This window comes from Nymphaea colorata, chromosome 2 (assembly GCF_008831285.2).
Source record: "Nymphaea colorata isolate Beijing-Zhang1983 chromosome 2, ASM883128v2, whole genome shotgun sequence".
Classification (NCBI taxonomy): Eukaryota; Viridiplantae; Streptophyta; class Magnoliopsida; order Nymphaeales; family Nymphaeaceae; genus Nymphaea; species Nymphaea colorata.
This window is the reverse complement of record NC_045139.1, coordinates 26,797,613-26,811,126: the sequence shown is the minus strand read 5'-3', so window position 1 is coordinate 26,811,126 and position 13,514 is coordinate 26,797,613. Positions and strand designations below refer to the sequence as shown.

The window sequence follows — 13,514 nt, the reverse complement described above, 5'->3', positions numbered from 1 at the left end:
AATTTTGTAAAAAATGCTTGTAACAGCTCATCTCTAAAAACAATGGATTGCTCTTGTAACCAGCCTCCCTGCTGCCCTGAAATTCTTAATCAAATGGATGTAAATTGATCTTGCATCAAACCACGTAAATATTGTGCATGTCTATTGCACCGCAGTGGAAGAAAACTGGAGAGAGAGACGAGAGATAGGCGTGCAAACAGATGGAGATAATATATGATTTTGGATTCAAATCCGAAACCACTTAGCTGGATCTAGTAAGAAAGTCCACATAAGTTATTTCTTGTTCAAATTTGGTAGTTGGGTCCAATGTCCAACCTGAGTATAGATAAGGTCGGATCTGGATTCAGTTTCGAGAAATTGAGTTTGAGACCAAATTCAAATTTGAATTCAATTATACGGAATCCAATTAAGTCGAATTCAATAAAGGTTGAAGCCGGCCCAAATTCGAACCGTCTAAATACCAAATGAAAATGCTCAATGTGCATAATGGCAGTAAATGGAGTTAGGGAGTGTTTGAATCCAGGCATAAGTTGTGTATATGGGAAGAGATGCACAATATTTTTGTGGTTTGATGCAAGCTCAATTTACGTCCATTTGATTAAGAATTTCAGCGTGGCAGGGAGGCTGGTTACAAGAGCAATCCCTTGTTTTTAGAGACGCTGTTAGAAGAATTGTTTACAAAGTTATTGGCATTTTTCTTTCCTTGGTTTTCGGTAACATCATCTTCTTTATATTTATCCTTTTCAAGCTGATCTTCGTCTTCCTACTGAGAATATCTGTTTCCTTCATCTTTTCTTCCGAGCTCTATTTGCAATACTCCAATAGCTTACATAAGTAGAAAAAACTACATACTGTTGAAATGATGAGCACAAGGCTCTCTTCTATCAGGCTTATGCATTTGTTAGGCGTAAAAGTTGAGCCATCCTCGCAAAAATTAGACAGTTTATGATTCATATCAGCCATATTTGCAACACGTGCAGATCTCTTCTACCTTGTTGAGATTCCTTTTTCTTTTGCTGAATTTTTTTATTGAGCAATTACTTCATCTTATGTTCATACATAGCACATGCTTAGAAGCATTAACTACAAAGGTTAATCGTACGAGTTCCATCTTCTTTCTAATGCATCGACCACAATTATTTGCATCAGCTTGTTTTCTTATTTGGGAACTGCAAAAAAATTGGAGCAATTAATCCTCAAGTTAAACCTCATATAGAAAAACTACGAACGACCGAGGGAGCTTCTGTATTCCGTTTCCCTACTGCACCTGTTGCCTGGCTGCCAACAAGTCACACTTAGCTGCTCAACGATCGATCACTTGCATGCTACATTATTCATCTTCAACTGCCGGTTCAGAGGTGACAGAAATACCTGATGATGGTGACATATGCACTCGACGAATTCAAAACTTTCTTCCGAGGAGGAAAAAAGGCATCCCCAAACGGTCACCAATGTTTTAAATTTTGACGGTTGTTTCGAGTGGTTATAAGTGATCTGTGAATTCTGCAGAATCAAACGTACTTTGGTAAGTGTCTAAGTGATGCTTCAAATGTCGATGCTTTTAAATACTATCCCGACGGATACACATATATAATTTATGTCTCTCGGTGTCCCTTTGCATCCTAACTTCAAATAGGCGAAACTTTTAGCTGAGTTGGTTTGCTTGCATGACTGAGGATCTGATCTGGCTGGCACTGCAGCCTGGCCTCTGAAAATGTTGGTTTTTGAGTGTGTTGTCTAGTTTCGAGAATATTTATTCTTCAGTTGGAGTTTTCTTCAATGCATGAATGTTGGGATACGGCGCGCACGTGCGTGGCTTACGTCGATTGGTTGAGCGATCAACTTTTGCTGTCCCACATGAACGGATTGGTTCCTGCTGTACGTTGTCAAGGGCATATGAAATTGTTTTTATATTTGAGTCCCGCCTCTCTCATAATCCAGGGCGGCATTCGTATTTGATGTGGGGATAACGAAATAGTATGGTATTCTGACGTGTTCTTGTAATATTAAAACATGTTGCTTGTGATCATGTTGCAACAGCGATGCTAGATGATAGGATTATTAAAAAAGTTCTAATAGTTCTTCCATTTCATCAGATATTAGGTCCTTGAGATGCAACTTTATGTTCTTGAGAGGAAGAGTCACATGTGAACATCATGAAAGACGTATTTTCCCATGAAATGGGTACTTTATGAGAGGCGAAAATGTTTCCTTGGTTTGCAAGCGTAGCCGTGCAACTGGATTTAATCAAGCAAACACTGTTTCTCTCGCGCGCTCTCTCTCTCTATGCGCAGCGGTTCCACTTCCACCCTCCTCCAACGAGCAGGTAAGCAACTCCAACTCCTCCACACCGACCCTCGTGCTCTCGCTCTCTCCGACTGCCAACTCCAGTCCCTCGGCCAGTCTGCTCACGCCACCATCATCAAATGCGGGCACCATTCTCTCTTCTTTCTCTTCACTCACCTCATCAGCCTGTACTCCAAATCCGACCTCCAGGGCGATGCCCGAGCTGTTCTTGGCCTCATGCCCCAACCAGACGTCGTTCCCTGGACTGCCCTCACTTCTGGCGGTCTCCAAAACGGCCGGTTCGCTGCCGCCCTCGAGCATTTCCGGGAGATGCAGGATGACGGGGTCCTGCCCAACGATTTCACGTTTCCATGTCTGATCAAGGCTTCTGGCAGCCTTAGATCGACGATCACCGGAAAGCAGCTCCACGGCTACTAGATCAAGCTTGGATTAGACACCGACGTCTTCGTAAGTTGCAGTATCTACGATATGCATGCGAAATGCGGCTACTTAGCGGACACCTGCCAGTTCGACGAAATGCCCCATAAGAGCGTTGTGTCGTGCAATGCTTTGGTTTCAGGTTCTGTGGTTAATGGTCGGCAGGAAGATGCGATGTGGGCATTTCGGGAGCTCAGGAGGGTGGGCGATTATCCGAATTCGATTACATTTTGTGGCTTTCTCAATGCCTGTTCGGATGCATCTGCTCGGTTGCAGGGGATGCAAGCCCATGGCTACGCGTTGAAGGTTGGGTTCGACAGCGATGTATCGGTTGCTAATGGGCTGGTGGATTTCTACGGGAAGTGTCAGTTGGTCGATTCAGCAGCTAAAGTATTTGATTCGATTAAAGAAGCAAACGTTGTTTCATGAAGTTTCGATGGTGGCATCTTGTGCACAGAATGGGTGTGAAGAAGAGGCCTTGAGACTGTTCTGCGGTGCTCGGAGGGAAGGAGTAAAGCCGACAGAGTTTATGGTTTCCAGCATATTGAGTGGATGTGCAAGGTTGGCTGGCCTGAGGGAAGGAAAGTGGATACACTGCCTTGTTGTCAAATCTGGTTTGGATGAAAATGTGTATGTAGGCAGTGCACTTGTAGACATGTATGGGAAAAGTGGCAGCATATGCGACGCTGATCAGGTGTTCTACGAGATGCCAGAGAAAAACCTCATTACTTGGAACGCCATGATCTCTGGTTACTCCCAGTATGGGTATGTGAATGAAGCACTAAGCACGTTTGAAGCAATGCAGCAAGAGAGTGTTGCACCCAACTACATTACTCTTGTCTGTGTTCTCTCTGCTTGCAGCCATGGTGGTTTGGTGGATACTGGATTGTCATTTTTCAATTCCATGTATGAAAAATATTGAATCAGGGCGAGAGCAGTGCATTATGCCTACGTTGTTGATCTCCTAGGCATGTTAATAAGCATGGAGTGGGATTGAAACAGAGGAATAGGGCATTAGAGAGATAAAGAGGCACACAACTTTACGTGGTTCGGCATTTCAACCTACATCCACGAAGAAAGAGGAAACTACTTCATTATAATGCTCTGGTACAACCTTGTTGTGATACATTCACGTCTTTATATAGACAGGGAAGAGAGAAAGGGGATAAGGATAAAGGTTGAGCGATCGAAGCATGAGGTGGCAACTTATCCCATTGAGAGAAACTCGTGATCTCTTCCTATCTTCTTCCAACTGAGCGTGTTTATCCTCTTTCCATAACAATCTCCCCCTCAAGTTGGCGCACAGATATCTATCTGTCCCAACTTGTGAATTATAGTTTGGTGTTTTTCTTTTGCCAAGCTTTTGGTAAATATGTCGGCCAATTGTTTGTCACTTTTGACATGAAGTGTTTGAATGGTGTTATCTTGGATCTTCTCCCTTATGAAATGGCAATCAACTTCTATATGCTTGGTTCGTTCATGAAACACCGGATTAGCACCAATGTAGATAGCAGCCATGTTGTCGCACATTAAGTTCATGGGTCCACTAATTTCAACATTAATATCCTTTAGTAAGACTTTAATCCATATTAGTTCACATGTGCATGCTATCATGGCTCTGTATTCAGCTTCAGCGCTTGACCTGGCAACCACAGACTGTTTTTTACTCTTCCATGTGACGAGATTACCCCCAACAATGGTGCAGTATCCAGAAGTTGATCTCCTATCATTTGGGTCGCCTGCTCAATCAACATCACAATATCCAACAACATCCAATGTTTGGCCCTGCTTCATTAAAACTCCTTTCCCTGGAGTTCCTTTAAGATAAAGAAGGATTCTATGAGCTGCTTCGACGTGTGAAGACCTGGGCTTGTGCATGAATTGGCTTATAAGACTGACTTCATACATGATATCTGGTGACACTAAAATAAATGAGTTTTCCAACAAGCTTTTGAAAGCTTTGGATATTTTCGACAAGGTCACCCTCATTAGTTTTCAATTTGCAATTCATTTCAAGAGGTGTGTCAGCAGCTTTTGCTCCAATGTTACCTGTTTCCTTTAGTAGATCCATAATATATTTTCTCTGACATATGAAAATACCTTTATCTGAATATGCAACTTCAATCCCTAAGAAGTACCGCAAGACTCGTAGATCCTTGATCTCAAACTGTTTGTTAAGAAATGTCTTCACACGAAGCATAAAAATGTCATCATCACCTGTCAATATAATGTCATCAACATATTAATAAGCATGGAGTGAGATTGAAACATAGGAATAGGGCATTAGAGAGATAAAGAGGCACACAACTTTATGTGGTTCGGCATTTCAGCCTACATCCACGAAGAAAGAGGAAACGACTTCATTATAATGCTCTATTACAACTTGCTGTGATACATTCACATCTTTATATAGACAGGAAAGAGAGAAAGGGGATAAGGATAAAGGTTGAGCCATCGAGAGATTCTCGAGATGGCTTCTTATCAAGAGAATCATCTAGAGCATGAGGTGACAACTTATCCCATTGAGAGAAACTCGTGATCTCTTCCTATCTTCTTCCAACTGAGCGTGTTTATCCTCTTTCTATAACAAGGCAGAGCAGGAAATCTTGAACGAGCTCACAATGTGATAAAGACAATGTCAATTGCACCGACCGCTTCTGTTTGGGGAGCCCTTCTAGGTGGTTGCCGAGTTCATGGGGATGTTAGCCTGGGAACTGAAGCCTTAGCTCAGCAGCCATGACCCTGGAAACCATGTTCTCCTGTACAATACTTATGCTGCAAGTGGTAGGTGGAAGTAGGCGACAGTGGTATTGGGTTTACAAAACCTGCGGATTCAGCCCGCGTTTACAAAAACCGGAACCGTGTCCAGTGGCCCCGTGTCGACCCGCCTTGCGCTACCTTGTTCATCAACGCTCATAGTGTTCCTCCTCACCTGATCGTGTGTCCCGCTTCAGTACTCACTGGTCGCATCCCAAGCATGTCCCGCTGTAGCATCACCAGATGATGTGTCGCACTCGAAAATCAGTTGGCCGAGCTCCTTTCAGCCATGCCGTCGCGTGTTGGTCGAGCAGGCTCGGTTGCGCTTAGCCGAGCAGCCAAGCAGTCATGGCCGAGGGTGGCTGAGGTTGCTGGGCAATCTCGGCCAAGGTTGGCCTGCAAGATTGGCAAGAACGTAGATTGTGTGGTCACGGATTGCATTGGATATTAATAGGATTACATTGGATATTAATGCATGTAGGACATAATGGAGGCAAGATAGCTGCGAATATTCATGATGATTTGGGGAAGATTCATCCAATGAAGAGTGCGTTGGTTATTAAAACAAAACAAAAAATGACAAAGGCAAATCAGCCACTGTTACTAAGGAAAATGGCGATCCAGAAAGACAACAGCCTAACAAAGCAAGTCAATCCAAAACCGACAATTATATTAAGGATTCTTGTACAACTCATAAAAGCAATTACCATAAGGATGTAATCTCTCGACGTCTCTAGTGAACGTAGGTGTAATCTCTCCACGTAAAATCTTCTCTTTTCTTCTCCCTTAGTTCCTCTCTTTTTCACATATGGCTGGTCGCTGTTGGTCTACTCTGTGGTGCCTGGGCGTCTTCGGTAGTGTCTGGCCGTGTTTCCATTTGGCTTTTGATAATTTCTAATTATGGATGGAATATTCAAAATATTCTTTTGCGTTGCATGATGACAAGGTTCAAGCTGCTCGGGACAAAATGCAGTGGGGTGAAGGTGGGCCTCCTCCTTTGCTTGTGAAAATTGCCCCTGACCTTTCAAGACAAGATCTTGAAGATATTGAGAACCACGATGCTAATCTAGAGACTGAAAGGAACATACATTTGATCATTGCTACCAAATGCATTGGAGATATGGAAAATAAGTTTTGGAGATACCAAGCAATTAAATAGGATAGACGGTCAATAAAAATAATATAACTATGCACGTAGGCATATAAACATGCACAACCGTAAAGTGTACATCTAAAAGCAGATGTAAAAGTAATCGGTAGGTCCCACAGTTTATTTCCTAGGCAAATCCAGACACCTGGAAAAACACTTTGACATAATTTTGGCTTAATTTAAGCATATAAATATGTTATTTATCTCTTGCTAAGAACAGTGATCTGGTCTAAATAAATTTTCACTTGATTGACCATCAAGTCTTTTGCCATATTGAGTGTCGTTCAATTTTATTTGCTTAAGAATACATCTAAGGATTAAAATAATTAAATATTTTCCCCTTCCAAAAAGATTGAAGATCACGTAACAGAATTTCATTAATTTTAAAAAGGAAAATGATACCTTGCTCATTACAAACTATAACATTCTAATATTGTACCTTAATTTGTGGGATCAAAGCAGGTCCCTTATAAGCAAAGGATGTATACAGCTGAACGAGTGTAGCTCCTGCCCTTATTTTCTTGTATGCATCTTCACCACTAAATCAAGTATTTTCAATCATGTAAACTCATTAGACTTTGAAAAGACAACTTCAGGATAAAACAACAATTGTTTAGGTGCACATTTAAAATTAAGCAGAAAAATATTATTATTTCACCTGCTAATACCTCCACAGCCGATGATAGGAACCTTTCCCTGATGACACAAAGATAGACAAACCATAAGCTGACACTCAGCAGCAGAAACCAGGAGAAGCTATTTAGCGGAGAAAACAAAAACAGCAGTAATAGCGTAAAGCAAGGCAAGAATCAGGAATGATAGAAAATCAAATAGTGAATATAAATAAATTAAATTAGTTGGCAACCACATATATTCTAAATTTCATATGCAAATCGGCCACAATAGGAAATTATGCTTTTACATCTTTCTCTAGCAATGAAAAATATCATTAACGTACTTGTGTTAAAATGTACATCTCCTTGAGAATATCTGTTGACAACTTGAATAAGGGTTTCCCACTCAATCCAGCAGCCTCCTCAGCCAGAGGCAGCTTACTAACTGGCTCTGGTCTTGATATAGTTGTGTTTGATATAATCTGCAGAAACATCCACATAAAAACAACATCATAGTATTACACTTGCAAAAAAATTATAAAAGTGAATTTGAATCGAATGAGCACGTCTCCACAACAACTAAAAAAGGACAAGGACGTTTATACGAGCAGCTAGAAATAAAGTCCTGTTTCTGGCCAATCTTTTCAAACATAAAACTTCTAATGAAAAAACAACAAAATGATATTATCAAGACTCAGCAGAAATAAAATAGAAAGGGACCAGGCTGCAGCTGGAACAGTGTCAAGGACGGTGTGCATGTTTTCCATGTGAAGGACCGGTCTCATCCCCGCACAGCCGAGATCTATGCAATGTTGACGAAATTGAGGGAACAGATGAGAGCTGCAGGCTATGTACCTGATACCAAGTTCGTGTTGTTTGATCTAGAGGAGGAAGAGAAGGAAAGCCAACTCTGGTATCACAGCGAGAAGCTGGCCCTCGCTTTCGGATTGATCAGTACAGAACAGGGGATCCCAATTCGAATCGCAAAAAGCCTTCGTGTCTGCGGCGATTGTCATAACGTGTTCAAATTCGTTTCAGGAATTTTACAGAGAGAAATCATCCTGAGGGACAATAATAGGTTTCACCACTTCAGCGAAGGACGTTGTTCTTGCGGGGACTACTGGTAAACCGAAACTTCAAGTTAACTGTCAAGACAAAACAAGGATGCACACGATGTTCTTTGCGTCGATAGCCTGGCAGTAGCCCCTTGCATCAGCCGGTCGAAATGGGAAGTGCTCCTTACGATAGCATGACCATTAAGCGACCGTCGTTAACTGAATTTTTTGAATGCTGACAGTCCTCCCAAGAAAAGACTTAACTCCAAAAGTCTCACAGGAGAGTTCTCACATGGTGATCTCTATCCAAATGAAATGGTTATAATAGCCACTTGGGCTACTGTTGCTTCACTCTTGTTCTGGAGTCACAGTGGCAAACGTTATTTCCCCCATTATTTGACGTCGGACTTTCAATTTTATTTGGTTGAAGAAGACATTATGTTGAAATAAGAGAGAGAAAAAAGCCAGAGCAAGCACACAAAGCTTAACGTGGTTCAATCTGATCCGTGGCCTACGTCCACACACAAAACAACACAATGGCTGCTTTTACATACTAACAACGAGTTTTTTTAGAGGTGAGAGAACAAAAAACTTCACACACCTCCACCATGAGAGAACTAACAAAAGGAAGGAGATGATAACTGTTCAAAAATACCTGCCAACATAAAAATGAAAAACCCAAAAATGAGACACGTCCTTATAAATATAACTGTTAGCAGCCTTGGAGTCCAACACCCAAGTATTAGAAAACATACCTTTGGGGTTACACTGAGTGGAATTGGATGCTGATGCAAGCATGACTTCTTGCTTAACAGGCATGTGCTTTAGCAATTCTGAAATCTTTTTTAAGATAGCCGTAGCATCATTAGTTTCTTTAGATGTGGTAGCAACCACTTTTGTTGAGGATGAAGTTTTTCTATATTTTTCAAAGGGTGAATTTTTAGGTTCTGGTCTTTTATACAAATCCCAACATCGCTCGCACAGGTGTCTCTCCTTTTTACAATAGGTGCTCTCCTTTTTACAATAGGTGCAAACTCTCTTCATGTTTCCTTTCCATTGGTTAAACTCATTCTGTCTTTCAACAATACAACTTTATTCCCCCTTTGTCAGCGAGTGAAGCATGACTGCTTCATTGATTCATCACTCATTAATAAAGAAAAAATGGTGAATAATGAAGGCAGTGATGCATGCATAAAAATCTGATGCAGTATTGGTTCATATCCTGTACCAAGACTGTTAAGCAATTGAAAGATTTTTTTACTGCTCAAGTAAACGATCTATGGTTTGCAGACTTTCAGTCATATCAACTAAGTAGTCTAACTCGTCCCACAACCCTTGAAGATCACCAAGATGTTCACTTAAATTGGTTTTTTGATCTTTCTATATACTGTAAGCTTTTTTTGACAAATGAAACATCCTAACAATATTGTTTCTCTCAGTATACAGCTCTTTGGCCTTCTGCCAAATTTGTGCAACAGTTTCAATAAAGAAAAAACCTTGTTGAATTCTCGGTTTCATAGAATTCGTCAACCAAGACATGACCATGTGATTGGTCATCTTCCACTCCTTGTAGAAGGAGCTCTTCTCGTCTGGTTTTGGGAGGCCACCAGCAACATATTCAAGTTTTGATTTCCACTCAAAAAATAACATTGTTGATTTTGACCATGCAAAATAATTTATCCCATTGAAAAGCACTGACGTGATTTTAATAGCAGGATTGGGTTGCTCTTGAACAATAATCTTCTCAATGACTCGATTGTTACCTGTTTCAACCATGATGCTCACGAAGATGAGAATGAAGAAATTAGGTCTGCTATGGTGTCATCTAGTACCAGCAAACACTCGCCGAATTTTAAAAAATGACCTCCAACTAGAAAAAATCTGAAAATTGGACAGGAACTCACTGACGGTTGCGGGGTGGACGTCCCTAGTTTCAGCTCCAAATGTGCATTGGAGAGAAATCGCGTGAAGATTTCTTCTTGCCTTCTGGCTGTTCCTATGGTTTGCAAGAAGCTTTAGAAACCTGCGGTACTTGTAAAATCCACCGTTTTTCGTAGGGTCATCCAAAAAATCTGAAACTTGGTCCAAAAATAGTAGACACGAGCCTGAATCCAATGCCCCCTTGCTCAACCCTTGAATTGACGCCAAAGAGGAATGCATGAGAGAGGAAGCCACGCCTGGACAAAGTCATAGGAAAACTTCCAGCAACAGACAGTCGTTCAAAAATTTGTATCTCCGCAATGTCTATTCCAAAAAATCTGAAATTTGGCAGGGAGAATCCTCAGATGCCAATGATTCTAAGAGCCTATGCTCGATGCTTTCCGACACTAAAGCTGACAGCATCGGTCGTCAAAATTGGGTGAAGTTTTTGAGTTGTTGTGTCTGCTCGACTCCTCGACAGAATACGCAGGAAGCTTTCTAAAACTTAGGATCAATGCCCCGACAACCTCAGCGGAAATGGTAAATGCTCTGATACCATGTTGAAATTAGAGAGAAAAAAGGACAGAGCAAGCACACAAAGCTTAACGTGGTTCAGCCTTATCAGTGGCCTACGTCCACACACAAGACAGTACAATGGCTGCTTTCACACACTAACAACAATGAGTTCTTTTATAGGTGAGAGAACAAAAAACTTCACACACCTCCACCATGAGAGAACTAACAAAAGGAGGGAGATGATAACTGTCCAAAAATAACTAAGAATAAGGTTTGTAAACTTAAAATTTTTTTACATAGCCTACATCAAACACCAAGGAACTGGTTTCAGAAGTTGACCTCTGAGTTGATTAAGTTTGGCTTTGCACAGTCACACAATGATCATTCTCTCTTCATCTTAAATAAAGGTGAAAAATTTCATAGCATTCTTAGTATATGTCAACAATCTGGTTGTTGCAGTAAATAGTATGAAACGAATTGGGAAGGTGAAGAAGTACCTCAGCTGTGTGTGTCATATGAAAAATTTGGGGCGTTTTGAAATATTTTTTGGGTATTGAACTTGCAAGGAGCAGAGATGATAATCAAAGTTAACGAATTCTCATTTCAGTGTATCCAAGTTGCTTTGGTCTCTCTCAACTTTCTTCTATGCTTTGTTCCTTCGTCTGCTCTGCAGATGAAGGATAAAGACAAAATAGTAGGGAAAATGAGAAAATAAATGGGAGATAGGAAGAAGAAGAGAGATGTTGATAGAACGGAAGTGGTAAGAATTGAGGGAGAAATAGAAAAGAAGGAATGAAAAGGAAGATAGAAAAGAAGGAATGAAAAGGAAGTTATGGGAGCAAAGGAGAACAACTAGAAGAAGCAAGTGGGAAGAGAAGAAGAGGGGAAGAAGAAAGAGCGAGAATGCAAGGATGGAGAGACACCGAGCATCGTGGACTGCAAGAAAGGAAAAATGGAGAGAAAATGGAGTAAAAGGGATAAATGAAAAAATTCTAAAACTTGTAAATTAAAATTTGTAATTATTTTTCGAAATTGTTTGAAATTTCTCTTGAAAATATCATTTAGTTTGATTTTAAATCCTTGAAATTGACCTGAAAACCCTATGAAATTTATTAAAAATCATCCAAAAATTGATCTAATTCGTTCCAAAATACTTGGAATTTAGTTCGAAAATATTTGAAAATAGATCTTGATTAATTGAAATTAATTGAAGATTTCAAGAAGTCAATTTGGAAATGATCTCAACACTTGAACATTTTTTTAATTTATTATCAATTAATTGAAATGCTTCTAAAATCATTTTGAAGATCCCTTGAAATGATTGAATAGATATCTAATATTTTGGATTTTGTCATAAAAGTCCTTCTAAATTAAGTTGAAAAACCAATTACAAATCTATTGAATCTGGTTTTGAAAATCATTTACACATCTTGAAACTTCATTGAAAATCATTTGAAATACATTGAACTAGATTTGATATATTGAATTTGATTTGAATTTTAAAATGAACTCAAATGATTTGACCTATGAGTCAACATTGGAAAAATGTATCATAGATCAACATTGGAAAAATGTATCATAGATCCGAATAGGAGATGAGCTAAGGCTTATTAGAATCATGATCCCAAGTTAAAGATTACTTGTATTCAGGATAGTAAATGATTTGGATATGGGATTTGTACCTAGAATATTAGAGATATCATGGATCATAAAAAAATGAGATTTTATATCCAAAAGTAAGGATTGAACAATGAATCTTGATTGGATTTAAATCATAATTGTGGATCCAAACCCTGCAGCAATAGAATTGGACTTCAGATATCAAAATGAGTGACATTAGATACACTAACTTTGACCTTAGATTCATTTTGCAAGAATTTGACTAATCATATTTAGAAAATGGCAGAGCGTAACTGAAAATGGTTGAAGATGAAAGAAAATGAGTCATGAAGTGGCAACACGATCAAAAGTAGGAAGAACTGAGAAACTAGATTCAGCCGTGATCCATTTGTAAGGCCTTCAATTTTTGAAATGCTTTTGCAAAACAGTTCCAAAATAACAGTGAGGGATAAAATGGTAATCTATCCAAGTGAAAAATGTGGTGTGTTTACAATATATAACCGAGGATGAATTTCACATGTTCAAAGCATCTTGAATGTGCTTCCCCCTAATTAAATGCCCCCTCAATGACGAGAATTAGATACAGCAGTCACGGTGTCGTTATTTATACAGTCAGCACATTATGGCCGGACACGTTATCAGAGATTTATATATATATATATTGGCACATTTATTACAAGATTTAACAGGAAATAATTTCTAGAATCTTGTCGCGATACAATATTAGACTTCTGAGTGTTTAAAGTTTCATTTTGGCTTCACACAATCCATTCATTGTCTTCCTAAAATTGTTGTAGATTTGCCATCAATTGAATTGGGGGTAGCTATGACGTGTACAAGAGCCAACCACCATCCAGCCAGCCACTCTGAATTCTGAGCTTGTACATGTTATACATGGTAGTGGGACCAAACTCAAGTGTTGAGCTCCAATTGAAGAAACCAAGTAACAGACCGTCCATTCATGGTTTTGACAGTTACTCATCGCATCCTCGGCCTTGCATCGGGCAATTCCTCATCATACGTCAAACGAATGAGAAGAAAACCAGAGAGATTGACACGACGTTATTCACATTTTAAACTCATGAAAAGAACATCCTAAATGTCTTTAACCAGCTTGAAACGTCTAAGGGCACAGGTCTAATCTCCCCCTCCATGCAT

At 39.9% G+C, this 13,514-nt stretch overlaps 1 protein-coding gene and 1 long non-coding RNA gene across 2 annotated transcripts; one reads left to right on the top strand and one right to left on the bottom strand.

Moving 5' to 3' along the window:
- The first annotated feature begins 2,775 nt into the window (after positions 1–2,775).
- On the top strand, positions 2,776–3,646 carry LOC116247523 (pentatricopeptide repeat-containing protein At4g14850-like). The gene is made up of 2 exons (XM_031619697.1): positions 2,776–3,114; positions 3,182–3,646. Exons 1-2 carry the CDS (start codon positions 2,776–2,778, stop codon positions 3,644–3,646), a joined length of 804 nt encoding a protein of 267 aa, XP_031475557.1.
- A 3,390-nt stretch (positions 3,647–7,036) lies between these two features.
- LOC116246766 (uncharacterized) lies at positions 7,037–7,724 on the bottom strand. The gene is made up of 3 exons (XR_004170751.2): positions 7,590–7,724; positions 7,290–7,327; positions 7,037–7,170 (listed from the first exon to the last, which is right to left on the bottom strand). It is a non-coding gene; the product is annotated as an uncharacterized LOC116246766 (long non-coding RNA).
- Between the last annotated feature and the right edge of the window lie 5,790 nt (positions 7,725–13,514).

Excerpts from the sequence above, each read along its gene's own strand:
- LOC116247523 (XM_031619697.1), top strand. The coding sequence starts at position 2,776 with ATGCATGCGAAATGCGGCTACTTAGCGGACACCTGCCAGTTCGACGAA. Across the intron at positions 3,115-3,181 it reads TGGTCGATTCAGCAGCTAAA|AATGGGTGTGAAGAAGAGGC; the intron begins GTATTTGATTCG and ends TCTTGTGCACAG.